This window comes from Taudactylus pleione, unplaced genomic scaffold (assembly GCF_031769625.1).
Source record: "Taudactylus pleione unplaced genomic scaffold, aTauple2 ptg000502l, whole genome shotgun sequence".
Taxonomy (NCBI): domain Eukaryota; kingdom Metazoa; phylum Chordata; class Amphibia; order Anura; family Myobatrachidae; genus Taudactylus; species Taudactylus pleione.
This window is the reverse complement of record NW_028284904.1, coordinates 5,525,101-5,552,460: the sequence shown is the minus strand read 5'-3', so window position 1 is coordinate 5,552,460 and position 27,360 is coordinate 5,525,101. Positions and strand designations below refer to the sequence as shown.

General features: G+C 44.1%; 1 protein-coding gene across 2 annotated transcripts in view; it reads right to left on the bottom strand.

The window, feature by feature from the left end:
* Window positions 1-288: 288 nt before the first annotated feature.
* Window positions 289-27,360, bottom strand: part of LOC148501808 (ovostatin-like) — a 56,554-nt gene continuing 29,482 nt past the window's right edge. The window contains exons 16-36 of one of the 2 annotated variants that reach the window (XM_088449988.1): window positions 25,208-25,375; window positions 24,624-24,729; window positions 24,133-24,250; window positions 22,184-22,415; window positions 19,181-19,304; window positions 18,950-19,068; window positions 17,832-17,883; window positions 17,498-17,581; window positions 15,904-16,080; window positions 14,694-14,772; window positions 13,213-13,366; window positions 12,240-12,311; window positions 11,134-11,296; window positions 10,561-10,781; window positions 10,054-10,269; window positions 6,578-6,702; window positions 4,848-4,938; window positions 3,530-3,601; window positions 1,970-2,072; window positions 1,833-1,883; window positions 289-531 (exon numbers count right to left, since the gene is read on the bottom strand). In XM_088449988.1, coding sequence (XP_088306114.1) covers window positions 1,837-1,883; window positions 1,970-2,072; window positions 3,530-3,601; window positions 4,848-4,938; window positions 6,578-6,702; window positions 10,054-10,269; window positions 10,561-10,781; window positions 11,134-11,296; window positions 12,240-12,311; window positions 13,213-13,366; window positions 14,694-14,772; window positions 15,904-16,080; window positions 17,498-17,581; window positions 17,832-17,883; window positions 18,950-19,068; window positions 19,181-19,304; window positions 22,184-22,415; window positions 24,133-24,250; window positions 24,624-24,729; window positions 25,208-25,375 — 2,523 coding nt within the window. In that variant the 3' untranslated portion in view covers window positions 289-531; window positions 1,833-1,836. The remainder of the gene's footprint in view (window positions 532-1,832; window positions 1,884-1,969; window positions 2,073-3,529; window positions 3,602-4,847; window positions 4,939-6,577; window positions 6,703-10,053; window positions 10,270-10,560; window positions 10,782-11,133; window positions 11,297-12,239; window positions 12,312-13,212; window positions 13,367-14,693; window positions 14,773-15,903; window positions 16,081-17,497; window positions 17,582-17,831; window positions 17,884-18,949; window positions 19,069-19,180; window positions 19,305-22,183; window positions 22,416-24,132; window positions 24,251-24,623; window positions 24,730-25,207; window positions 25,376-27,360) is intronic. The other variant, XM_088449989.1, reaches the window with a different exon arrangement.

Below are 27,360 nucleotides of genomic sequence, written 5' to 3'. Positions count from 1 at the left end.
TTAAGTGGATTCCCCTTTACACTTGGCCATTGTTACCCGCTTCCAACACCTCAACTTCAAGAACAGTGTTGATTTGCTGCCCAATATATTCCACCCCTTGCATGTAATTTTAATGTTATGATTGATCGAGAAAATATATAAATAGAATAGATCTACAATATCGCTATATCCGCTCTCAATTTTAATCATGCTTGCTAACATTCGGTGTTCACCCCTATTACATGCTTATTGGAAGCCACACTCCCTGCTTATCCGATGTATACAAAAGAACCCACACTGCAGTTTTGCAAAATAGTTGGCACTTTTATTTCCATTGTTTTGTTCTGAACAAAAATATACAGTTTGCATGGACAGCAGAGTGTACAGTAAGTAGACGTTCTTGTATAGGATGCAGAGATCCTGTACATAGGATGTTCCTGCATAATGCTGCACATACTGTAGATCAATTGTCTCCGCTTAGAGGTCATTAATTCCGGGGAGACAAAATCATCAGAGCACAGTTCAGCATCTTCAGGTTAGTAAAATTGGATCCTACAAGAAAAAAAAAAAATTCAAACACCAGATTTTCATTTTGTACAATATACCCAATAAAAACCTATTCACAAGTTTTATGATGCCAAGTGGCAATTCTCATTGGCAGTACGTTGACCCATACACTGTACTGATTAGTACATTCCATTGTACCACGGGACCTTGTGAGCTGCAGTACAGCCAGCTGACAGACTTACTGCCAGAGTGTTTTTGCTGTTTTTAGCCTTTAGTCATGAAGCGATTAGATTTGGTTGAACATTCTTATATGGTCTGAAATCTTAGAAAGAAATAATTTTTACATAAAATCTGCATATGTCTGATTTATTCTTATTTTTCAGATGTAAAACTAGTTAGGTTATAGTAAACTAGCTGGGATTCCCGGGTTAAAAGACTGTACCCTGAAGTAGACCTGCAGCCTTTATGTATTTACATTGTCCTTGCCTAAAACCCCTTTCCATTGATCCTGAAAATGACCCCACTGTTTGCAAACATGCATGCAAACAGTGGAGTAACTAAAGTGGGTGCAAAGGGTGCAGCAGCTATTATGTCTGAGCTGCCTCTGTGCCCCCCCTGCACCCAGTCACACGGTGGGCCGGTCCAATCAGGGCTGCCGAGGGGGGCCAAGGTGGCAGTGCTGTTGATTGGGTGCCAGCCGATTACAGCTAGCGCACCGGCAGGCAGACATGGAGAGCAGTTGATCACTGGGGCCGGCTCCAGGCTCTGCCTGTTAGAGCAGGAGTCCGGTAACCGGGGAAACCATGGATAGCGCCATCTCCAGGTGGCATTAGCACAGGGCTTGCCCTGGTATTTTTTCACAATTTTTAGTAACTTTGGCCAGATCACATTTCCCATTACAATTATGGGAAATGGGATCAGCCTACTAAAATGCGTGATAATTAGAGTAGAATTCATAAAATTCTAATCAAAGCCCTAATTGCCCTTTAGTAAAGTAAAAGGTGACACTAAAATAATGTGAAGAGCGTGTGAAAACACCCTTTTCCACTAATTTAGTAAAAATAATGTTGATAAAATATAGAGCCCTGAATGTTAAATACCCCAGAGCCCCATATGCCTTAAAAATAAAAAAACAGGTGTATTGTTAAAGAATTTTTGGTAAACCTAGTTGTGCTTGATTTAACCTGGGAGACTTCCGACCACACCAGAATCCATATGTCCAAACAGATGACTGTTATACAAGCAAAACACCATGGACCCAGCTGCATGGCACACAATGACAGATATAGACTACATACAGTAGTAATCCTGGCTTTGTGGAGAAATTAGTCTGTTCCTCTACAAACCTTACTATTGTCCTGCACAAGGGTGGGCAAAAGCTGCATATCCATTCTCATCTGAGGAAAAGAAGAGACGATCATCAGAATAGAGAGATAGTCTGCAGCATTCATTAGTGTGTTACACATCAGGAGTTTGCACTTACCATCCTCATAATAACTAAACACATAAGCAGAGCTGCTCTTCACATTCATCACCCGCTGCCCCATCAGCAGCTGGACTGAGAGGTAAATGGGATCACGCGGCACCTGTGGAATGGGAGAGAGAACAGAGCAGAGGTTGTAATCATCATGGTGCCATCAAGCCATAAAGTTACAAGGTTTCAGTAGCAAATCAGTGGTCAGCTGCACCAGTCTTCGGAGTTAAGGCTCTTTTAAAAAAAAAAAAAAAATAGTAATGTTAAAATAAAGGGTGCTGCCACACCCTTCTCATTATTTTAGTTTCACTGAAATGTATTAAAGGACCTTTGAGCAGTTTGTGAAAAACTCCTCAAAGCCCTTTAAAATTAGCATTTCTTTAGGAAACAGATCGCATATCCGATGCTGGGAAATGTGATCTGCTTGAAATGTACTAAGGGGGAAATGTTAAAATATACTGGGGGGTGGGGGGGCATAACCATGTGAAATTATCACACTACAGTCTGATGTCAGCTTCTGAAAATGTTGGCAACGCGTTCTATTATAAACCACTCAGATGATTGATCTAGAATGGAGTGAACACAGGGATATAGTATAAGAGACTGCAGAATATTAACAACAACAACAACAAAAAAACACCACACACACAGGTTTAGAAATACACAGTGAAAATATGAAGGATAAAAAGGGGTGAGAGGAGAGAATAATTAAAAACACTACATCCTTAATACCTTGATAAGGAATCTTAACTTGTGGGCACACCAACAATTCATACGCTTTAAAACAATAAACTTATATAGTGTGCGCGTTGCAGGCAGTTGTGTACTAGCAGCAGAACAGTGATATTGTCGTAAAATAAATCTGACCGAACTAGGACTGTTTGACCTGAAAAGTTTTTCGCTTGCGTGCAGCATGGACCACTAAAGGTGGCGGAAAAAAGATTCCCTTCCCCTTGCCTAACCCTCCTAGGAGGGGTGCCTAACCCCAAGTCCCTAACCCTCCCCTCCCCGCGGCTGTCCGTGCCCGGCTCACCTCCGATCTGTAAGCCGGGCATCAAGCTCGCGGCGTAGGTAAAAATGATGAGTCGGAATTTAGACGCCTGTCATTAGACCCCTGCCGGGATTAGACGCCGGTCGGCATTTCGGCCACCGGCTTCCTGACTGCATCCCATTTGACCATAAGGCCGAACATTTGGTACTCCGATTTTTTTTTTTTTTTAAGTGTTTATTACTTTAGATACAACCAACCCTTTCTTACTAAATGATAAACACTGGTTCTTGTAAATTGCAGCTGTCCAAATCATTTAGATACATGGTCTAGTAAAAACCCAAAACATAAGGAAGACTAGTAGAGAAGAGAGAGTGTATGCCAACACCTCAAGATCCCAAGGGGGCCTGGGTAAAATGCTTTGGGGCTTCCCCTCTCCCCATTTGTCCAAACACTGGCACTTCGGTGCCTACTGGGCCCTAGGCATGAGCCAGGCTGTCTAATGGACAATCCGGCTCTGAATATAGAGGAAGGAGGATGTGCACCACAGACAAGTTAAACATACAAATCAGGTCACTTACCGAGTCTAGATACAAGAGGATGTCGCCCTTTGGACTCTGCTCAGCTTTAGATATACGTTCTAAATTTATCATCTGAAAACGAAAACAGGGCAGTTATTCATGGCAAGTTTCACCTACCCACCAACAGGACCCCTTCTACCCAGTACAAAATGCTCTGCTCCTGGACTTCCCACCTAATTACAGATTGCAGACACCTGTGTTGAACTAGTTAATAGACAGGTGTTTCACCACAGGTGGCTGCAATCAATTAAGAACGAAGTCCAGGAGCAGAGTATTTTGTACCTGATTGAAGGGGGTCATGTTGGAGGGTCTGCTTTCATACCAGCCATCCCCAATACAATCTAGGCCTTCCATAGGGGTCCCTCATCCCTATAACCACAAGTTCTATGTGCAATTGCATGTGTAGACTAATGCGGTAAGTGCTGACAAACTGAGACTGTCCCTGTCATATGCAAGTTGCACCTTTAACCTTACCGCTTATATGAGACCTGACCTGGTGCCTTATTGGACAAGAGCCACGAGCAATTCAAATTCAACACAATCCTCCAGCCCATTCATGAGGGAAGGATAACGTGTCTCACTGGGTACATGGGAAATGACTAAGCACCCTTTGGTTGTACAGTACCACTAACAGGAATTACAGTTGAACAGAATTGCTTTAAGAGTTGAACTAAGGTTACGCTGTCCCCAGAGGTGGCTCATGTGACTAGTAACCCTAGCAACCTATAGATTTGTCCACATACATCTGTCCCCCATGCGCTACAAGTCGCACCACAGCGCGGGAGCTCTGTGCGCCTTGGTAGCACTAAGTCTACTGAGTCTTTTGTGAGACTTTACCTTCAAATGAGTCTTGACAGTAATGCGAGCTAGCAACTAGCACAAGCAGCTTCTGCTGATTAAGGACATGCAGCATGTTTACGTTTTGTGCATCTGCTGGTGTATCTGCATGCGAAATGCTACGTTATTGTCGGCGGTTGTAACACTAACGTAGCGTTTTGCACGGATACACCCACAAATGCACAGACTATAGGCATGCTGCATATCATTTTAATCACCAGAAGCTGCTTGTAAGTTCTATTCACATCATTGTGTGAATAAGTCGCATTTGAAGGTAAAAAGTCGCACAGAAAGATGCTTGGCGCTACAGAGTCACGCCACAGCACGATTAGAAGGGCTGTTTAATGCGCAAGGAGGCTAGATGTATGAGGACACATCTGTATATGGCACAGATTTGGGGAAACTACACTGCGAGAGGCCAGACTATTATTCTCCTCAACCTATTCCATTTCAGCTTAGAGATGTAAAATAGATCACCTACCTCATACAATGTTGAAAAGTCTACAGTGTATCCAGACAGCGGTCTTATTTGAGCAACAACCATGCCGCAATCTGGTCGCAATCCACGATAACTAAGGAAAAAAAAAAAAAAAAAGTTTGCCAAGTACCACCATTGAAAAGTAATTTTAAGTATTTATTAATATTATAACTAATACAGTTGATTACTTGTTAATATTTTTATAACGCTTTTTTTTTTACAAAGATATCTGGCACTTTTTTTTTTTTTAACTTATACTGTATGTATTGATACTGAAGTATTCGAGAAGTACATTTTTAATATTGTCCTGCTAGTGTATATTGCAGTCAGGCACTTAGAGGATAATAATGTGTTACACAACTTTCCTTCTTGTTACTCATTTATACGCTTTACTTGGAATAACTAATGCAAACAACTGACGGTAATTGGGGGGGGAGGGGGGGGGCTTTATCAAGATGGCATATGGTCCACACACCAGGGAGGCTGTAACCTTGTACATCAAGCCACTATTCGGCCTTTCCATTCACCAGGAGCTAGTGACATCACTGATGTACTGTGTGCCTCAAGCTCAGTGATGTCACTAGTTCTCAGCGAATGGATAGACTGAAGATTGTGTGCAAAGGTGCATACTTTTAAAAAGAGTTGCGCTACAAATATCCTTCCCAACCGTGACCCAGTGTCCAATAACAGAAGTCAGGCGTATTGTCCTACACAGGGCCGGTTCAAGGCATGTTCGACCAGGGAGCACCCCTCCCAACCATCATGATTCTCAGCGGGACAGTCCCGTTTTTTGGGCACTGTCCTGCTGTTCCACCAGTGGGACAAAGTGTCCCCTCCGATGTTTGGGCACTGCTACAGCTGTGTGGCAGTTCCAGCCCTGGAGAAGAGGAATGGATGTGGCATCCATTGTGCAGGGAGAGGGCTGGGGCAGCCCAGCTACTGAAGGAGTGCTAGGCTCGCCCCCAGGCAGACGTTAAATGGGAGGCGTGCCATATTGGCACACCTCCAATCATTTAGGGGTGTGGCCTATGGTAATTATGCCACACCCTTTTCAGAGGCACGCGGCTTCACAGAGTGCAGGCTATGGGGGAGTCGGAGTCCCTCTCTGCACAGTGCGTGGCTCCTTTGAGCCGACCCTGGTCATATATAGTGGGGCTAGGAGTGCAAGTTTGGTTTATTTTATAGGCTTTAATCTGGAGCCACTGAAGCTAGTTGTCAAACTGACACTATATATTTATTTTTGTATTCATTTTTTTAAAGGGGCCCAGGCCATGCACTCATGGTTAGCCACACCCCTAGGTATGGGCCCCCATCACAGCATTCCCCTGGGGGCCCCTTCATGCTCCAGACACCAGTGCAAAACGTATATGTTAGTTTCTTTAATTTCTGCTCCTCTTTCCAAAACCAAATAATCAAGGGCTCAGAGTGCTGTACAGTATTTTTCGAATTATAAAATAATTCCTAAACACCCAATTCCTTGCACTTAACTCTCATTGGTGTCAATTTACAATTGTTTCACTCCCACTAACCTTGGTGTATTTTCCTAGAATACAGAAACCCGATGCATTGGGATTTGAGATACATTGCATCATTTTCCTGGACTCAGCAACCACAACCAAATCTTGGTGTGGCATTTATAGTCTGAGACGTTACCATTTCACACCAGTGCCAGTCTCCTCTATTTTGGAGCTACACAATTTAAAGGATATGAAATCTATATTTTTATCAGATACCTCAGGCTGATGTTGAGATTGATTGAATAAGCCACCCCATTCACACAGCTAAATGAAGACGTTGAGATTTCCATTGAGAATGCAGAATTTTCACTGGGTACTGGGACGTTATAGCCAACGGTGGTCTACAGATGAGAGATTGGCAGAAGACACTAATTTTGTTATAAGTTCCTACAGGAGAAAAAACAAACAAGCCCCTCACAATACACAGATTTATCTCTACGGTGTAGAGCAGCCCTTTTCCAAATTTGTTCCTAAAGACGCACTAACAGACCAGGTCTTAAGGATAGCCATGCTTGTGCCCAGATCGTATAATCAAAGTGATTGAGGTGCTAAATAAGTCACTTTTGCTTAATAGATAATTAAAACCTGGACTGTAGATGGTTCCCAAAACTGTCCACAAGGCACCGTTCATCTGGAGTAGTGACAGGACAACCTGTTCATAAACGCCAATTAGACATACACCACTTTGCTATTGCGACCACTGTTCAACTATGCATATTATAGGCAGATGTCACAGTTCAGCTGCTGATTAAATAAAAAAAAAAAAAAAAAAAAAAGTTCCTGAGGTTTATGCAACAAGCAGTGAAAACCGTGGAGGAGTGGTCCATAGCAACCAATCAGCTTTGAAGTAGCTTTTGTCAAGTACAGTCTATAAAATAAGGTAAAAGCTGAATGGTTGCTATGGGCAACTGCTCCACTCCTCCATGCTTTCACTGCTTGATACATAAACACCCTTGTTTGATACCTTCTGCTGCTCCTATAGAGCGCATCTGCTTGCTTAAACCATCTTATTCCTGTGAATGTACTACACCAAGTTACATTATGTTAAAATATCGTTATACTCAGGGGTTAAAGTGGGCTGGAACTGATTTAAAGTCAGTTATATTTGGAGACTAAACCAGTACCACCTCCTCCAGCCCACCCGAGATTGTTACCAGTGGGTGTCCGGCTCCTTCCCTACAGAGGCAGCCGGAATTCCGGCTTCCGCAGTTAGCACTATGGGATAGACGTAGTCATGTCTCTCCCATTGATCTGGAGGAGCAGCCAGTCAGACGCAGGAATGGGGCACTACTGCTGTAGGCATTATGTGTAATAGGGGCACTGTGGGCATCATGGCACATTAGTGCCCCTTGTACACAACATGAATAAGGAAGACTATGGTGTAATGAGGTGAGCTTTCAACCAGTTAACATTTTTTCAGTTTATACTCTGATAGCAGCTACCAGGTTTCCATAAGTATGACAGATAGTGTAGGACCTGCAGAGAAGTGGGGACCCGTGATGTGGGCTGCAGGCTTAAATACATTGATCAATCCATGAACCAATAGGATAGATAGACACAGGGAATTGGGACAACTTTTCTCACATACTGACCAGGCTTAACACAACACTCAAAGATTGGCGCCTCTAGTGCAGCGGTTCTCAATTTCTGTAATCACACAGGTCACGTTTTCCAGGTCACCCAGCAGATGCACAGGTACATTTATTACTCACCAATACATTTTAGAAGAACCACAGGTGAAGTTAATTTCACTTGAGGAAATCTGGAAAACCTGCACTATTTGGGGTCCTGAGGACAGAGTTTGAGAACCTCTGCTCTAGGGGACAAATCACATTTGAAACCATAGTATACGCTTAGCATAAAATATAAAAACATTTAGACAGATTGCCTTACGAGGATTGTTGTAGCATTTGCACTTTGAAATGGACTTGGCTTTTGTCTATTAATGTCAAGGTTCTTGGCAGACTTTCTATGGAAATCCTGGCAATAAGCTACCAATTGATATTCTGCCAACAGTTTCCATGTTGATCCTAGATTTAGGCAATGATATCAGACACGGCTACCAGCCAGAAGGCCGTGTGGTCAGAAGAGTCACTCCCACGAGATTGAACAGCCAGGTGTAACGCATCCCAGCATTACTATAGGGTGCTTAGCGGCAATCACTTCACAAGACTATGGGGCCCAGTGCCACTGTCCCAATGATCACAGAAATTAGTGTTTTGAGACTGCGCATGCATCTAAAATTGCAAAAAAGTAGCGCGCCGCATGCGTCCCCCGGTGTCTGCGTACAGAGTCGCTGGACAGAGCGTGCCACACTGACTAGACTCCAGAATGTATTGTATTGGTTCCAGGTCGGTGGCTAAACAGACAGACATCCCATCGAATTGACGTGTTGTAATAACATACATTGGGTGCCTTACTCAGATGGAGATTCTGCACCTAGCATGGGACCGGTGAAAGCGGTTCTCATTGGTGCGAATTAAAGCGTCCCAGCCCTTGCACATTGAGATTCACACTTATACACCAGACACAGGGCTGTTACTTAGAATAAGAATGTGTAAGGTGCAAAAAAAAATATCCGGTAATGCAGAAGCTCACGAGGTAGCGGTCTGGGAGGGGACCATTTGTACTGAGAATATCTGGTCTCAGTGAGTTGGAATTGCCCAAAATGGTACAGGACGTAGTTTCAATTCAGTCAGGAGCTTGCACTCTGAATGCCAGAATCTCAACACAAGTCAGAAACCTGGTGCCAGCATCCCGATGGTAAGTATTAGGAGGGTTTAGGGACAATCAATGTGAGGGAGGGTTAGGTATTAGAAGAGGAAGTTTAGGCTGTGGGGAGGAAGATTTAGGGGTAGGAGAAGGGTTAGGATACCTACAGACAGGTGTCTATCCTAACCGCAGGGCCGTAACTAAAGTAGTGTACCAGTGCCATGGCACAGAGCAACGCAGGACCAGGGGCACTGTTGGGCCTGTCAAGTCTCCTGTTTATTATCATTCTTACTTGTAGCTTCCTCTTATCCTCAGCATCTCCTGGCCTCCCCTATATCTTCCCCATTAAGCCATGGCCCTTTTTCAGGTGCACTCTTATGTCCCTATTTAAAAAATGAGGGGGGGAGCACACCAATATTCTCTGGCACAGGGCACCAAAGATTCTAGTTACGGCTCTGCCCAGGATGCCGGTGTCTGGATTCTGACCAATAGGATCCTGAGCGCTGGCATCTCATACACAACCTAATGGTACATTGAAGAATGTTCAAACAGATGCATTACAGAAAGAAATAACAGAATTACCGCAGCTGTAGGCAGTGCTGCGCATGCGCTGGTTTTACAGATTTAACAGCGCATTCACAGCACGGATTCCAGCTGCGGTAAGTTAGTGTAGTGAGGGATAATTATCCATTTCCTGAAAAGCAGTCATCACAAAAATGACAGCTTTTCGGAATAGATAGTTATGGAGAGAAGGAATGATGAATTCCTCCGGTAATTAGGTAGAACTCCATGCGAGCTCTAAACCTAACTGCCTCCAGAGAAAGTTTAGTTATGATGAATAGGCCCCTTGGTCTGTTAAGCTTTGATTGTCTTGCACGCCATAAATAGATATCTTATAGATACAACAACTTAGATTCATGCTAAGCGAGGGGTAGCAAATGACAAAGTTACGATCAATGTGGTCCATGTAATAATGTCACCTGTAGAAGGCACCATCCCAATCCGCCAACGTCCAAGCTGTAGTCTCCAGTGGTATCAGGAAGGGGCTGTCTCTGGACCAATAGCCTGTTGTCTTTATTTAGAGTAAAACTGGCAATATCCCCATTGCCCCGTTTGACTGCCACCGTGTGATGGGAATTAGGGGTGTACAGCAATTTTGCAAGTGCAGCAAGCCCCTGGATGCCTAAAACAGTGGACTGAAAGAAACAGACATGGATGAAAAAGCTTCCGGGTGAGTTTAGATCGGAGACTAAGGAGTAAAATTTACTAAAGTGAGTGTTTTTAGAAGAGGAGCGTTTTAAAAGGGATGTTGCCCATAGCAACCGATCAGATTCTAGTTATCCTCTAGAAGGTGCTAGTTAAATGTTAAGTAGAATCTAAGTGGTTGCTATGGGCAACATCACATCTAAACTCGCTTTAGTAAATTTACCCCTAAATTCGTGCTCTGCTCCCCTGGCTGCTGCACCACAGACGTAGTGCACAATTACCTGCGTGGAGATAAAACCCCCATGCGAATTCTGATTGCGGGAGAGCCACATTCCGATCTGAGCCATTTTTGTTAGTTCATCTTGAGAAATACTGGGCCTTGCTGCCATGCTCAACAACATATAAGACGTAATCTCCACTTCGTTGGTGCCAAATGGAGGCAAGAAGAATGGAACCCACGGTCTCTTTGGCATCTGTTCTCGCTCCCAGTGTATGGTGCCACCTGTGGAGGAGCGGCATTGTATGAGGGTTAGAGAAGGCAAACCTTACAGACACGAGTAATACTGCCAATGTAGGTTAACATTATTTTGGAAGCCAGCAGAAGTAGGTGGTCAGAATTATTAAACTGGGATTCTGCTGGTCCTCAGTCACATATGGTTCTATTAGAGGTACAGGTACCAAACTAGTCATCAGGGGTCTCTAAAGTGGCCAGTACTGTAGTTTGGCAAATAGCAACTTGTGTTAAACACTATTTTTGTCATTATTTTGCAAACACAACATGTAATTCATAATGTGCCACACTAGGCTGATGCAGCTTTAATTAATAACACGCCAATAAATTAAACAAGTCATACCCTCGGTGATTGCCTTTTTCATCAGTGACTCAAGCAGAGGGTCACTATGTTCCCAGTCTTTGGCCAGTGTGAAGGCATAGAGCATCTGGACCTGAATAGTGATCTTCTGCTCAGTCTTGGATGCGTTTCTCAGACACTCCATGGAGCCTTCCAACAGTGTTTTCTGGAAGACAAGGGGAAGTAAATGAACCAGAGCTAAATATTGGAATGTATTATGGAGTTGTAGGTCAACGGTTCCCAAATTCAGTCCTCTGGGTTCCTAACAGTCGTAAGGCCCCCATACACATATATAGCAGCCGATCCGACTGATTGGTTCGATATCGCTGCTATATCGTAGTGTGTGGGCAGGATATTGGCCAGTATGCGCTCCTGTGGGGTCGTACACCCCACCTCCAGATCTTACTGCACGTTCACTTGACTCGGTGGTTGCAATGTACCGATCCCATGCAGCGATATGCGGGTGGGGGAGGGGGGGGGGGGGGAAGCCTTGCAGTCAGGGCCGGCAACAGAAGCAGTCGTCATCGAATATCCACATTTGTTTGAGAGAGCCCATAAACTAAGGGTGATTATTGCTTGTTTGCATTGTACAGTTTCTATGTGCTCTAATAGAGATAAGTGCATATGTTAACACTTTTCACCATAACTACTTTTCCTAGTAGTTCACTTAAGCATGGATAGCCCGACACCTGAGGACCGTATGGGAATCATGTTTTCCCCTCTTTTTTTTTTATATATTTATAAAAAAAAAAAAAAAGTGCTGTGCAAAGCTTTATATAGTTGTCTTTCCAATAAAGCAAGTCACCCCCGGCTATGTACAGGCATTTTGCTGCCATTTCAATGCAGTGTCCCTCCTTCCATGTAGTAGCCAATAACTGGATATTTAAACTATTATTTTTTGCCATGCTTATATCCATTACAGAAATGTGGTCCTATCACACACACGCGTAAGGTGTGAGATCGCAAGACCAAGTACCAAACATTTTCATGAGCAATAATTTGGAGAACTTATCACCCATAAAAAAAAATGGACCCGACACAAGTAGTTAAAAGTGTATTTTATGAACATTATATACAGTATGTTCTGGTTTTGGAATAAAGTTACTTACCCCTAAGCTGTTTTCGGTTTCCATGAGGGCGACTGCAAGGTAAGCTGTATAATAAAGGTCATTGTCCGATTCCTGTTTAAAGGAACACACATTTGAGTTCGTTTTTACCACAAGCCAAGTCTGCTCACATGACTGTGCGCCTCCCCCCCAAATAACCATAATACAGTATATGCAGCACACTGCAGTGAGTGTATGTGCCATAAGTAAAGGTTGTATCTAGGACAAGTTGTGTTTGCAGAGGGTGGGCACACACTATAAATTGCCATTTGGTCTTAAACAGCCCAATTGGTAAAAAAAAAAAAAAAATGAAGTCATACAGGGCCCTCCAGTGATGTATTGTCCACTGTTAAGACATAATTGAGAATATGAAAAGAAAAAAATAAAATTATATATATATATATATATACATACACTTATTTTTCAGCATGCACCTATGCACCTATTTAACATGTAATCATAAATAGTGTGTTTATTAAAGGGACCAAATATGTACTTCGTATAAGGCTCAGCCCAGTTATAGAACCTCCTCCCTACCTCCCTCTGCAAAAACAAAAAACCAAAACAAGGCAGTGTAACTTTATCCAAAGCAGAGGACAAGGAACAATTATATTAGAGTGCAAGCTCTCATGAGCTGGGCCCACTCCTCTCGTTCTGTCCAATTCCATCCTTATATTATCCCTCTTGCATTTGTACTGTGCTCTAGGTTTATGCTGTATATTGCCTATTACAATAGGTTCCGATTTCACACAACTGGCGGAATTTCGTCGAGATTGCCGCTAAATGTAAAGTGCCAACCTCACTGAAATCCTGCTGTTTCCGTGAAATCAGGACTTTTACAGAGCCATTTAAATGGCCACTACAAGGAACCTTATAAGATGAAAGGAAAAAGATAAAATAATCAAACCAGGTGCTAGAACGTAGATGGGGTTTATTCTGTGTATTCCTTAGGGCACTTTCTATTATGGCCACTCACCTCCATCACAAAGAGATTCCCACGGGCTTTAAAGCAGCCGTTGTCCAGACGCTGAGAGTTCTCCATCCAGATGAGCGATTGCTGTTGTCTCGTCTCATCAATAAAGATGTATGGTTTGCATTGTTCAAGGGTCTTGAAAGTGTAGGCAGTCAGCCTGCAGGAGGAGCAAGAGCCGTGAGCATACAGCCTTTGGTGTGAGAAGCACATTATACATAAGGAACGCTAAACTTCTCTCCCAAGCCTCCTGCCATGGACAGCAGGATCAGGGGAGTGGTTGAAATTGTGGTGTGCTAGCAGATGGAGGAAGCCTAGTTTTGCCGATTGAAAGTCTCAGTATGGGCGTGCTCATTGCAAGTCCATGCAATGGATTCTGTACTAGTTTGCACTCTGCTGGATGAGAGACATTAGATATTATATATATCACACCTCTCATACTACAGTAGCACATTTATGCAGTACACTAGTACAGTCCCTATTAGAGGGCAGTATGCCTCTGACCACAGCTCAGGACTTGTGTCCCAATTCCAGGACTGTTGTGAGCTCGGCCAAGAGGAGCGCAGCAGTGGCAGCTGTGCAACAAGGAAGAAGCATATTTAAAGGAGGGGGGTAAAGAGCTGTGTGCAGACCCCATGCACAGTATACACCTATAGATTGGAGAAAATTGCTCGCAGCACTTTTATGTAGAACAGGTTTGCCTCAATATGGTTTCCAACATTTAAATTGGAAACCACTACATCCAAGGGTGATGAACAGTTAGTACACACCAGTATATTCCCTCTTTTCAGCCTGGGACTATAACAGAAAATGCATTGTGTCCCTCGAGTAGTAAAAATCCATATCACGCCAATAAGGATTCTTAGTTTGCTGGAATGTACCAATTTGAATACCTGGACACTGGCCCTGATAAAAAAAAAAACTCGTCCCAGCAATCAGGACAAAGTGATAGCATTCACAGTCACTTTACTTTTGCCTATGGTCACGTTCAAACCCACTGCCCAGCTTTCAAGCCGTTTAGTGCGGCAACACCATCGCACAGAGCGGGACCTCCTACAGCCCCATTGCAAGTAATGAGCCCAAGATTAGGCCCTTGCCTCTATGGGCTGAAGTCATTAGTCCATGCAGGCAAGATCTGCAAAGAGTGGTAAGTACCAGCACCCCTACCAACCCCCCCCCCCCCCAGATCTTTGATTTGAGGGATAATTAATTCTGCCCTAAAAAAAAAAAAAAAAATCTATATATATCTGCAGTTTCCACATGTGTTAAGGGCAGAATTACTTAAATATGCCCCCGCGTAATATACTGCATAGTGATACAGCCTTTTTTTCATTAGAACTTTACTACTCCCAGAGTGTGACCTATAAGCTACCCTGACAAGCAATGCCCCACACATGCTGTTACACCCCCTCACACACCATTACCCCTACACAGACACCCCATCACCTTCTTTATTACACAACTGCAAGTGGAATTTTTGCTCTTACCATGAGTTCCCTTGTTCCTTTGATTGCCTGAATAGATTATAACCTCCACCATAGGTAAAGGACAGCTGGCGATAATACCCTAGGGATGAGACCACCACAAAAGTAATATTATTCATTTTCTAGCAAGGATATTCCATGGGAATGCATCATGATTGACTAATTGTGCAAGATGTGCTTCCTATAGAAAGCTACACAAACTGTTATAGGTCTCTGCAATGTGTGTATTACGTGGACCTTACACTGCGTTCAATTGAGAAATATTTTGCTCTTATTCACACCTTCCCTTACATGCGGACATCTAAGGTGAGCTGTTGCTCTTGTCCTGATGAAGTAAAAAAGGCACTAATGAGTGAATATTTTACTGATTGCTATAATTGATAACAGGTGGTTTGTATAGAGAGTTTAAACGTGGCCACACCAGTGACCTGACAAGTTTGTCTCCAACCGATCCTGAAATTTAATCTAATATATCTGATCACTGCAAATGTCCAAATCCTAAAGTCACACATTGTCCAAATATCACTTTAGCTTCAACTAGAAGCTACAGTAGCACCATCCCGTGTTGCTGTATTCAGTAGCAAGCCTATTTTAAATGAGTATACACCCTAAACTATGTGTACCCAGCAGAGCCGTAACTAGACATTTTGGTGCCCTGTGCCAGAGAGCATTGCCATCCATTTTGCAAATAGTGACATAAGATAATGCACCTGAAAAAGTGCCATGGCCTCATAGGGAAGGGCCAGGGAATAGATAGGGGAGGCCAGGAGATGCTGGGGATAAAAGAGCAAGCTGTAAGTGAGAATGAGAACAGGAAATTGACAGACCCAAACAGCACCCCCTGCCATGGTACTGGTCACACTACCCTAGTTACAGCCCTGGTACCCAGCGAGATCTCTAGTGGCAGGACCAGTCATCAGCAAGCGCATACACACTTGCCGGCAACGACTGAGTGATGGTGGGGGCATGCTGCATTCGGCAGCATGGCCCCCGCTGAAGATACCGCCTATTGGACCTGCATGCAGGTCTGACTGGCGACGTCACTGATGTGCGAGAGCGCGCATAGTCAGCGACATAGCAGGTACACTGGCCGATGTGCCATCCGATACCCCCAGGCGACATTGTTTAGTGTGCACCCAGCATAACCGTAAATGTAAATATTCCTATGGGTAAACTAGTCTCTTCTATACAGAGACATGTGCGTGCAGCTCACCCTCAGACATGTAACCCTTTGCCTTCTGGAGAATCTCGTCTGTTAGCTGCCCCGTGACATTAAGGTACTCCAGCACGTGAGGAATGGGAGCCACCCGGGCAAGATTCTGTTCAGCACAACCATACGGCTTCTGGACCAGATCCTGGAGGTTTCGTAATGGGAGACCAAAAATATCACCTGTAAGGAGAAAGAAAAATAAAACACAAGACGTCAATGGAGATTGTAGGGAGGGTGAAGAGGAGAATCGGGAAACATTGTAGTCAGGTTCCTAGATATGTGATCTATCATGTATGTACATTACTCAGAGCACAGGAGCTACAGTGGTTCTTATAGCATCCAGTATAGAACCACCAGAATAATCCCACAGCAAAGTGCTATAAACTGTTTCAGAAGTGAATCCTATGACCGGCTATTGGTAGACGTTTTATCTGGGGAAAGATCCCAAATCGTCCGTGTCTCAGGAAGCCATCTCCAACAGTACCAATGTATCTTAGAGGTGTAAGTGTGAGACGCTAGAGGTGGGAGGGTTTGTGAAGTTTGGCAGTCGAAGAGATACAACCGAGAGTTTAATTTAGCATAGAGGTGGGCAATAAGCACCCCTCCAGCTGTTTAACTACAAATCCAAGCATGCATTGGAACATTTTAGCATGGCCAAATAGCAAAACTGTTGCAGGGCATGCTGGGATGTGTAGTTTTAAAGAATCTGGGGACATCTTATTGCCCACCCCCCCTCTAATTTAGAACTCACGATCAGCGCTGCAGTCCCTGCCCCTTTTGTGTAGGGATGGCCATAGACCAGGGGTCTTCAACCTTGGCCCTCCAGCTGCTGCGGATGTACACATCCCAGCATGCACTGCCATAGTTTTAGCATGCTGTTATATCAAAAAGGTAGTGCATGCTGGGATGTGTAGTTCCACAGCAGCTGGAGGGCCAAGGTTGAAGACCCCTGCCATAGACCATTCATAATGATCAATGGTTTACGGCCAATGTCAGATGTTTTTACCATTGATGGGGTGTGGAGAACCAGATAGCATAGCTCCTCCCAACAGTCACAAGGCCCCACCTCTGGTTGGTTGGCCCACGAGCCAGTCAAAGAACAGGGATGACCATCGGTTGGTAAAAGCAACAATTGCATAGTTGGTTACCATCAATGGTAACTTGCCATTTCACCATCTATGGTAACCACACTGATTGCCATCCCCACTTTTGTGCGACATTGTGTTCAAGGAGCTTTTGTGCCTTCTTATGGCCCTAAGGAAAAGGCACAAACTGTTGCCAACAAGGAGATAAACCTAGCACAGAGCAGAACATAAGTAAAACACTGAGCACAAATGTGAGCACAAGAAGTGTTGGCTTTTGAGAAAAGTTTGGTCTCCCAATGAGCCTGAAGGGCGGGATAACGTTTGCATGCTCCGAGAACTGCTGATGCAAACAAGGTTTTCCTTCATGTACTATATGCCCCAAAAATAAATGTTGTAAGCAAAGGATTGCCTGTAGAAGTCAGTCATGTACATCACCATACAAAACAGCAGTGTATATTCTGGGCGTAGAGAATTGGGTTTTACAAGTGAATGTCTGTATTCGTGTCACTCACCAACAGCAGTAACATAAGCGGACGGAGAGTCTGGTACCACGTTATCTGGCAGAGTTATACTGAGCGGCAGCTGAACGTTATTGTCTGTAAACACAAGCAGAGAATAAAAAATAAAAATATCCCATACCAGTGGATAGGGAATGCACAGTCACTGGTTATACAGCAGATTTACTGACAATCAGAAACTTGAGGACTAAAATTAAAATTAGTTTAGTGGAAGTGTGCGTCTGCCACACCCCCGCGAAATCGTTTAGCAGACCACCATGATGTACCATATTAAAAGACATTACTTTCATCTATTGAGAAAGGATAATATCAAAAAAATTTTACTTACTTTCTACGTGTACTAGATGGCTTAGAGTCAGTTCTCTCCGGATTCCTTCAGGCTAGTAAAGGAGAGAGAGAGAAAGATCACTTATCCTTCCCGCAGATAGCAAGGACACGTCACATACAATGCATCAGCCAGATACAAGATTAGGAGTCACTTTACATACAGACTGGAGCTTATTAAAATAGAGCCCAGATCTATAAGTAACCTTTGATTATACCAGTGATGACAAATTTTGAACCCTTTCCTTTCCCATTTATTTCAAATTAGTTTCCAGCAATTGTACTATATTACATATAGAACACTATTGAAATGAACGGGTGATTTGAGGGGAATAAACTTTGGGGGAAATTCAATTCAACTTGAATTGAATAGCGCCGGGAGCGAGCTCCTGGCGTTTCAATTCAGTGCGCTGTGGTCGGAGAATGCCGGTTCTTGCACATTAAGGGTGTTAAGGCGCGGTCACCGGCATTCTCTGACCAAAGTGCCGGGCGCGTGGCTGTTCGCGCCACGCTATGCAGAAAACCAGCTGCGCGCCTGGCACTTTGGTCGGATTTCTCCTCGCATCCCCAGGGGGGTGTGAGAAGAAATCTTTAGCCCACCCAAACAGCGCAGCATATTGAATAGCTTCGGGAGCTCCCTCCTGCGACTATTCAACATTGTGTTGAATTTAATTTTCCCCTTTGTCTATGGAGTTTCGTTACTACTAGCCAAAAAGTAGAGACATCTGGACTCTGCGTGCTGGAGTGGTTCAGTCAGGTGTATTACAAATGATCCGGCTTTCGTGCATATGCCTTAAACTGCCCCAGAAGCATTAAAAATCGGATATTCCTTTTGTCAGTTAGTGTTTGGAAGTCTTTAGTCAAGTGGATAATTAATTTGCCATTATGATCTCTATCCGCACACAGGGGGAGATTTATCAAAGCTCAGAGAGAGATCAAGTGGAGAGAGATCTAGTACTAATCATTTAAGACTCTCTTCCCCCCCCCCCCCCAAAAAAAAAACCCAACTTTCCTAGGTCACATCTAAATTGTTACAATAAAGACAGATCTAATCTACTACAGTCAGTGCTAAGGACCCCAAATCATTTATTCTACTTCACACTCCCACCAACAGGATCTCACCTCCACAAGAATGCTTTGCACAACGGTGTCCTTGCGGGTAGGCTGGGAGGAGTCATTAGGGCCATCGCAAGTCTGACTGATGTGCGTTGTCTGGGCAGACACTGTAAAATCGATCTCTCCTGTGAGGACAGGGGGAAGGGGGGGGGGGGGGGGGTTTGGAGGCAGAATGAGGCAGGCAGTGACAAACATTTTTACAGTAAATATAAAGAGTTATGTCACTTTTAATCATACCAATTTTGCTGGCTTGAACTTCCCAGGTGTAAGTGGCTCTGTCATTGGAGCAAATACAGGCATTCTGCTCTCCCCTCGTCTGCACCGCATTATATGCGTTGGAGGTTTCCATGTTCACTTGGACCTAATCAAGACAGCAAAACAAAAAATAGAGACCGCAATACAAAATCGCTTGGTTATTGTCAAACCAACAGAACATGAATGTACCATTCACTCATGAGCTAGTGGGTGCTGTTACTATAGTGCCCAGAGTAATAGGCGGCCTGCCTCCCCTGCACCTCACTGGACGCTGTTTGCATTTGTCCATTAATGTAATGTGTTAAATACAGTGACGCAGAGCTTCTACCAGTCTACAAACTACTTGCCATGACACTGGTGTGCTCAATAGAGTGTATGGAGTACATTAGCTCATGGGGAGAAGTCTGTAGACTGCATGTCACTTACTACCAGCCCTGAAGTGGATAGGAGTTGGTGACACTGGTCTGGGACCAATACAATTGGCAGTATGTAAACAGATGTTAGTGTGTGGCATAATGTGATCTCCGTTTACTACAATGTGAACTGGAGGCACAGCTCTGTATAATGTGAATTAGGGCAATACTGGGCAGAACATACAGATAGCAACATTCTGAAAATACTTCCAAGACTTCTAGGAGACGCTTCGATGAGTGCTATGGAGTCCATGCTAAGCAAGCTCCTGCATACACTGGCCTACAAGTGCACTTTTCTCCCAGCATGGTCACACACAGGGCACACATTCCCACTGCAAATGCAGAGGGTAGGGACCAGCACCACTCCGAGCTTTCAAAGGTTACTTAACTGTCTGTAAACTGTTGAGGGCAGCTTTTTAAGAGAAAGGGATTCCAGTCACTTCAGAAAGGGCATGCGATGGAAGACTACTTGCTCAGCCCACATTCAGCAAACATAGGGTAGAGGTTCCCATACATGGTCTTCAAGGCTCCAACAGTTCCGGTTTTAGAGATATCCATGGTTGAGCACAGGTGACTTAAGTAGTACCTCAGTCAAGTTGACTTAACCACCTGTGCTCAGCCATGGATCTCTCTAAAGCCTAAAAACTGTTGGGGAGCCTTGAGGACAGTGTTTGGGAACCTCTGATCTAGGGGGTTAAGTAATAGGTTTCAAATATTACAGAACCAGCAAGATTTCAGTCTGCCACCAACTTCAAAGCAGCAGTTACAAAGCGGTCACAAAATTTAAGCAATTGGTTATAAAGCAAAGCCAAATGCTCTGAAATCCCAACAGTTCCAGATTTATAAAATAAAACACACCTTCACCCCCATTATGTACACTGTATAGATCCCTAATTGCTCAAACTTTTAAACTACTGATGAGACAGACAGGTACAGTACACCAGTGGGATGAGTTACTGACCATCTCGTGCAAGTAGTTCTCATATGGGAACATTATTGAAGCCACTAACAATTTTTGATTTCTGTTACAATATGGCGTTTGTTGTATAAGGTGTTAAAACTTTTAATTTTGATTTCATTCTTTGATTATACTGCCCAAGTTTCCCCATCTCCCCACATGCACCAGAGTGCCTTAGATTCACACTATATAATGAGAATGTGATTTGTGAGTACACTGTCAGACCCAGTGTCTGAGCGGGGCGGCACTGCGCTCTATGGGCCCCAAACATGTAACATCACAGCGAGGGGGCAGGGCCACCAGCACCAGGAAGAACAGGCTGCATGCAAAGCACTGGGACATAGCACTGGCTGCAGTTCCTGACACCCTACAAGCCACATGCAGGGGCTGTGACAGCCAAACCATATGTAGGGTTGTGACCCACAAGAGGACTGCAATGCAGAAGCGGTAATATTACATCAAAATCCCTGCCGGTTACACTTGGGCAAGTCCAATTTAACAAAAGAGCACTTTAGAGTTAAGAGCCCCTGGTCTAGACCTTAGTCAGTAATTAGCTCATCCACAGACAGAAATCCTGAAAACATTGCCTGTTGGGAAAACTTGGAGGGTTGAAAACCACTGGTCTTGACAGGTTTATTTTTACTGCTCTTGAATACAATACACAAGATCAGCTCTGGATTGGCAACAATAGTCCTATCTAATAGCAGCGAATAACTGTATAGTCTACTGGCACTACCGATTCATCTTAGACCAATTTCCACTTTAAGTACTTGCCCATTTTCCTGCTAGACAAGTGTGCAGGGATATTTTGGCAGGCCACAGGTTTTATATGCATCACATTTCATTGGGCTCTGCATGATTCAGGGGGAAATTAAGTGCATGTGTGTGTACAAAAGTAGTCCCTGGCAAGGTATGGCAGACATTTGATCCCATATACAGAAACGTTGATCATCTTTCAAGATATCATCCAGCTAAAAAAAATTAAATTTTTCTCAGATTCATTGTGCAGTGGGGTCACTAGGGTTGGTTGCCACTGTGGAACCCTTGTGCGTAAAGACAAAAGGCATGCCTGCAATGCCCAAGTTCTCATCACATTGGGGCCTTGCAAGCACACTGGGAGCTGCTGGGCAGCCCCCAGCCTCTCCCAGCCCAGAGTAGGAGACTGGAACATCATACATTCAATGCTGCTCGGTGACACCATCCAGGGGGGTTGATGCCAAAAAGGCAGGACAGCTATGCTCTTTTGGACTTACCCCTAGGATGGGGGCACCCGGTACAGTTTGCACGCCTCTATTGATGCCACTGCATTATGACAGCTGGTCTGTATTCGGAGACAAGTCATTAATACCTGGCTGGATTGGTGTAAAGTTTTGTCAGCTTTAAAAAAAAAAAAAAAAAAAAACAACGTGTGTCTTACCCTTCAAATGTACCCAGATGTCACTTGAAACCTGTATCCATGCATACCTACAGCAATCTACAATTATTTATTTTGGAGCACCGACTAGACCTATAAATTGCTGCCTGCTGCAAAGCCAGAGCCACCCAAACTGCCTGGGAAACTGTAAATTGCTCCATCACAACACACAAACAGGGCGTCGGAAACTCATTACTCACCTTGACGCATTGCTCCAAGTAGTTGCGCACAATGGCAACAACTACTAAGGTTTCTCCTCTGACGCAGGAATATGGCAGAGTCAGCTCGATGAAGAAGGGCAGGAACGTTGTGTAGTTAGCTGGGTATTTGGTCATGCCGAAGCCTCCCTCATCCGACAGACAGAACGCAGATCCTTGCCATTTAGTGATTGTGTCCGGCACCTTCTCTGATACAGTACCACGGCCCTCGGCACTAAAAAAAAAAAAAAACCACATTAAATATTACAGTCCACGGCATACAGAATTTAGGCCTGATTCAGACCCACTCGCGAGCGGCTGTCCGCTCGCAAGTGGGTCGATGTTATGCACTGAGCATGCGCACGACGGAGGGAGCTCCGTCGTGCGCATGCGCCAGACGCGACGAGCGAAGGAAAGTCCTTCGCTCGTTGTGTCCGATCAAAGGGGGCGTGCTGTCAATGTTGATTGACAGCACGCCCCCTTTGGTGGGCGTGCCAGGGGCGTGCCTCCCTGACAGGGGCGTTCCCACGGGAACGCCTCCCATCAGAAGCCGGCCCACTGACATCACTAGTGATAGAGCCAAAATCACTCCGGAGCTTGCGGTTGAAAACCTCAACCGCAGGCTCCGGCTCGCAATTTCGATGGTCTCGACCATCGCGGCCATCAAAATGCACGCTCGTATAGCCTGTGGGTGGTGACCCACAGCTATACGAGCGTCCAGGAGGACACTCCATGAAAATGGAGCCCGGCCCTCATTCAGAGCGTGCGCTCTGCTCAGAACGTACGGCTCTGAATGAGGGCCTTAATCTGTTGCTAGGAGTTCGAGGATGTTCTCTTTTCCATCTCCCACATCGGAAGACACATGTGGAATTCAGGCCAGATTCAGACCTGCATGCAGTGCCGATATTCAGCGTTGAGCATTTAGCTACTGCGCGTGCACAGAAATCCCTAAAAATGCCTACTGTGCATGCGTTACATGGTGTGTACTCACAAGGGCGCTGTTGTAATGGAGATGAAGTTATCAGAACGGTCTTGGAAACTAGTTAGGCGTTCCTGGTCTGCGACTAAACACATGCAGAGATGGTCCATCCCCTGGGTGCGCCATTGAAGTGTATGCATTTAAAGATGTTCATTCACTTGGAGACCATAATAGGACTGAAAATCGCCACCTGCCATAGGACTGGTGCAAGTTTAGAAGGAGCGGACGATGGTGGCTTCTAAAGCTGCACCAGGTGGTATTACAGAATCTACAGTTGCACAAAGCGGGCGTCCCAGTCCTTGCATAGTAATAAACATGCATGTGCACCAGGGAAGGTCTTTGTGGCATTTACCAAATAAGACAATCAGTGGCCACCTCTGTATCTGTTCAAATCCAATATTTAATCAGGTTTACATTAATTCAGGAGCAAGTGATGTTATTGGCGTTCCACACATACACCCCATACAGCAGAAGTAGCTCTACCTGCTGGGCCTTACATGAACCCATTGTTGTAGAAGTGCTGCCCCAGAAGATGCAGAGGCTCTAAATTGTGGACTTTTGTCATGATTGGTACAGCTGGCAGTCAAGGTGTAGTTCCACTGCAGCTGGAGAGACTGGTTGCCTGCTTGTGCCCTATGGGAGCCAACAACTGAGGTGGTCAGGGACATGGACTAGGGTCAGTGATGCCGGTCACCTGTACAGAATGGTCAGGCTAGTAATGTCAGCAAAATGAGCCAAATATGGATGCCAGTATCATCCCAGAAGAGGCGCAGTTGCCTTTTAGACAGTGATCTCTCAAATGGTACCAATAGGTCAATGCGATATGGACAGTCTTGACAGCAACCAACTTTAGTTTGGTCACCATGTGCGACCAATATGGGAATATATACACAGAACCTGGAGAAGCTGAGTGAGCACACCTTCCAGTCCTATAGAAATCCTAGAATAGGAGTGCAGGAATGTTCATACTTACTTAAGATTTAGCATAAGCCACATGAAAGCCTCGGCAAAGTTTGTTCGAACAGTCTCAACTGCACCAGCACCACCACCACCGGATCCTACAGAAAATCTTGCGGGCGCACTATCGCTCTCTTGTGACAATACATATGAAAGATAAGAGAAGACAGAATTTAAATAGGTTATTCTTCACAGCATACAATATCACAGTCTCCATACATACTGCACACTAAACACGATTCTGTGGAGACTTGGCATGGCATAAACAGTGGGAAGGATTATACATAGACTTCATTTCAAAATGAGGAAACAAATAGTTACTGTAAATGTAGAACTAGTAAAGTAGTTGCATTCAAACCAAGGTTGACATTCTCATGTTAATATTGGCTACAGACTGCTCTAATCCTTTGTGTCCTTCATTTAATGAAAAAAAAAAAAAAAAATGTATAAATATAGCAGTTATATGTTGTACCTGCTACATACCGTAACCACCGGAAGACGACTCACCTTTAAGAGAGATTTCCATTGGATGTATGATTGGAAAGGGTGGATTATTGTCACAGACATCTGGTTTTCTTGTTGAGAGACGTGTTGCCAAGTGTAGCCCCACCTCCTGCAAGAAGCACAACAGAAACCCATTTAAAAAAATAAAATATAAAAAAGTTACCAAACGTCATACATTCAGTAGTTTGTTGGACACTGGTAAGGTAATTGTGTTAATGATACCCTTTTAGTATTTTAAAACCAGCATATGCCAGCTCACTAGTTCTCATGCATGGTGTGGCAGATCCCTCACCCCAACAGATGTGAGGCTGTGTGTCTGGAAGTCTGCTAGCAAGTGAGAGCTGTGATGGGAGGGAGAGGCCAGGTGGGGCCTACCTGCAGCCAGACACCCTCTAAGTATTATATACACCGTAATACAGGAGGAGAAACATTTTTTTTTTTATACACACCATAATAGAATGAGGAAGTTTGGGCTTGTCAGTGTGTATTCAAGGGCCAAGAATTTCATAAAACAATGGCATTAGGATTTTTGAGACACTAGAGCAAGCTTGCTGATGACCGGTTAGCATGTCAGCCTTCATACTCACCCTAAGCAGCTTATAGCTGTCCCCTTCAGATTCACTGCTTACAGGGAGATAGTATTGTCCATTGCAGAAGACAAGTTTGTTTGGATCCTCACATTGGGGTGCTGGGTCCTCCACATCAAAGCCATCAATGTTGTAACCGTAGGTCCAGGACCGCAGGGAGCTGATGACCTGTTGCAAGAACACCAATCAGTTCTGTGCTCATAGGATGGTTCTACTACAGAAATTATATTCTAAGTTTTAGGCACTCGCCTTTAAAAGGGGTGGACTTTCAGGTTGTGCCATTAGCATTAGTTTTAAGCTCTCGAGTTGAGATGTAGAGGGAAGAGTAGTGGGTGTGGTGTGATGAAAGGCATGGATTACTTTCCCCAATATGCTGCAGAGACTACCCTCACAAAAGTCAATGATTAAAAGTTTGAGTCACTTCCCCATCCTCCTCTGCATTGATCACCCTTCAGTTTCTCTACTACTGGATTTTTCACACCATTCCCACTATATGATGGACACCCCACAAGGCCCAGTTTTCAGCCCTCTCACTGTACATCATTTATCATGGAAAGCCAATTCACTCACGCCAATTCCACCATAACCTACCTCACATCCCCTAAAATCTCCCCGTGGAGCACAGTCTTCCCTCCTCTTATCTCAAGTCACCATCAGCACCAGTTTCCTCAGTCTCTCAAGCCCACGGCCATGGGGCCACACTTATGCTTTATTGCTCATAGCCAGGATTCTCTACCAGCCAATGCATCTCCCAACTCAACTACTGTAACCTCCCATTCCCCTCCATCTATACCAACTTCACTCAGAAAACTGAGGAATTGTAGATTGATCATATAATTATCCCCAAACTGAATCTCCAGGTCCTCCAGAATCCATTTCAAAATTGTTCACCACCCTCAACTAAAAAGCTCTTGCCAAACCAGTCAAAATTCTCAAACAAGCTTCTTGGATCTACCTCTGACCTCAACTGATGACCACCTTCCTTCAGTAATACCCCCAATATTTGAGGTCTAACTTCTGAGGAACATTGCCCTTTTGCACACAGAAGCAGCATGGGGCACAAGCAGAGGGGCACAAGTGATTGGTCAGCAGGAATGCTGGGGACAGTTAGAGGAGCAACAGTTGGTCTGTGTAAAGCATGAGGAGAACTTGTGGTGGCCATCTTGTGAGGTGGAGATATCAGGAGTAAAGTCAGAGAGATTAATACAGGGGTGTGCAGAAAACCTTTTCAGAGTGACAGACTCAGCAAAGCCACTGGGGTAACTGTGCGAAGCAGAGCTGAGTGATTACAAATGAACAAGGTTCAGAGATCAGGGCTTCCACTCAGTCACTGCACATCAAGGAAGAGTGACTCAGAGGAACAGATCTTTTGGATGAGAACATTCCAACTGTTAAATACAAGTGGGGGAGATGTACCAAGCTCTGGAAATTGATAAAGTGGAGGGTGATAAATAACCAGCCCCTAACGGTCATGTTACAGACTGGCCACACCAGTTTATAAAGAACTAAGCAATAACCTTGTTACCTTGAATGGACCTGGTTTGCTGTTGCATATCGGACTTTAGTCTTACCTAAAGACCCGTCAGAGTTAGTGTGTGCTGTGAGCCTCACTGCGAAACTATAACAGTATATGCCAACATTCCAAAAGTTAAGATTGAAAGGTTATTTTAATTTTTAAGACTCATCCGTTTGAGTTTTGGAATGTATATAGTTATACAGGGGTATTCAATATGGGTGCGACAACATCGTTTTTGCGTCAATATCGCAATTATGACATCATTATCGCAGGTTTTACTTTTACACCCAATTCAATTTCAAAGACTTATTGCAGTTGTCTGATAAAAAAAACGGCTAACTTTTCACCATTGAATAGGTGTCGAAAAAAAGTGCAGAATTGGGGTTTAGGGGTGCAGGCTTAAAAAAAAAAAAAATAGGGACACCATAAAAAAAAAATGTAAAAATTGGGGTGCAAAAAAAAAAAGGGAAAAAAAAAAAATTATTAAATAGGGAAATAGGTTCAGGGCTATTCTGCAAGTATGCGGCAGGTGTTTTGAAGAATAGAATTATAGCGGCAGGTGCACAAATGCAGAATTTTTAAAAACTTACTTTAGGGACATCAAAATATGCTAGTACCCATTTTCATGTACCCCAAA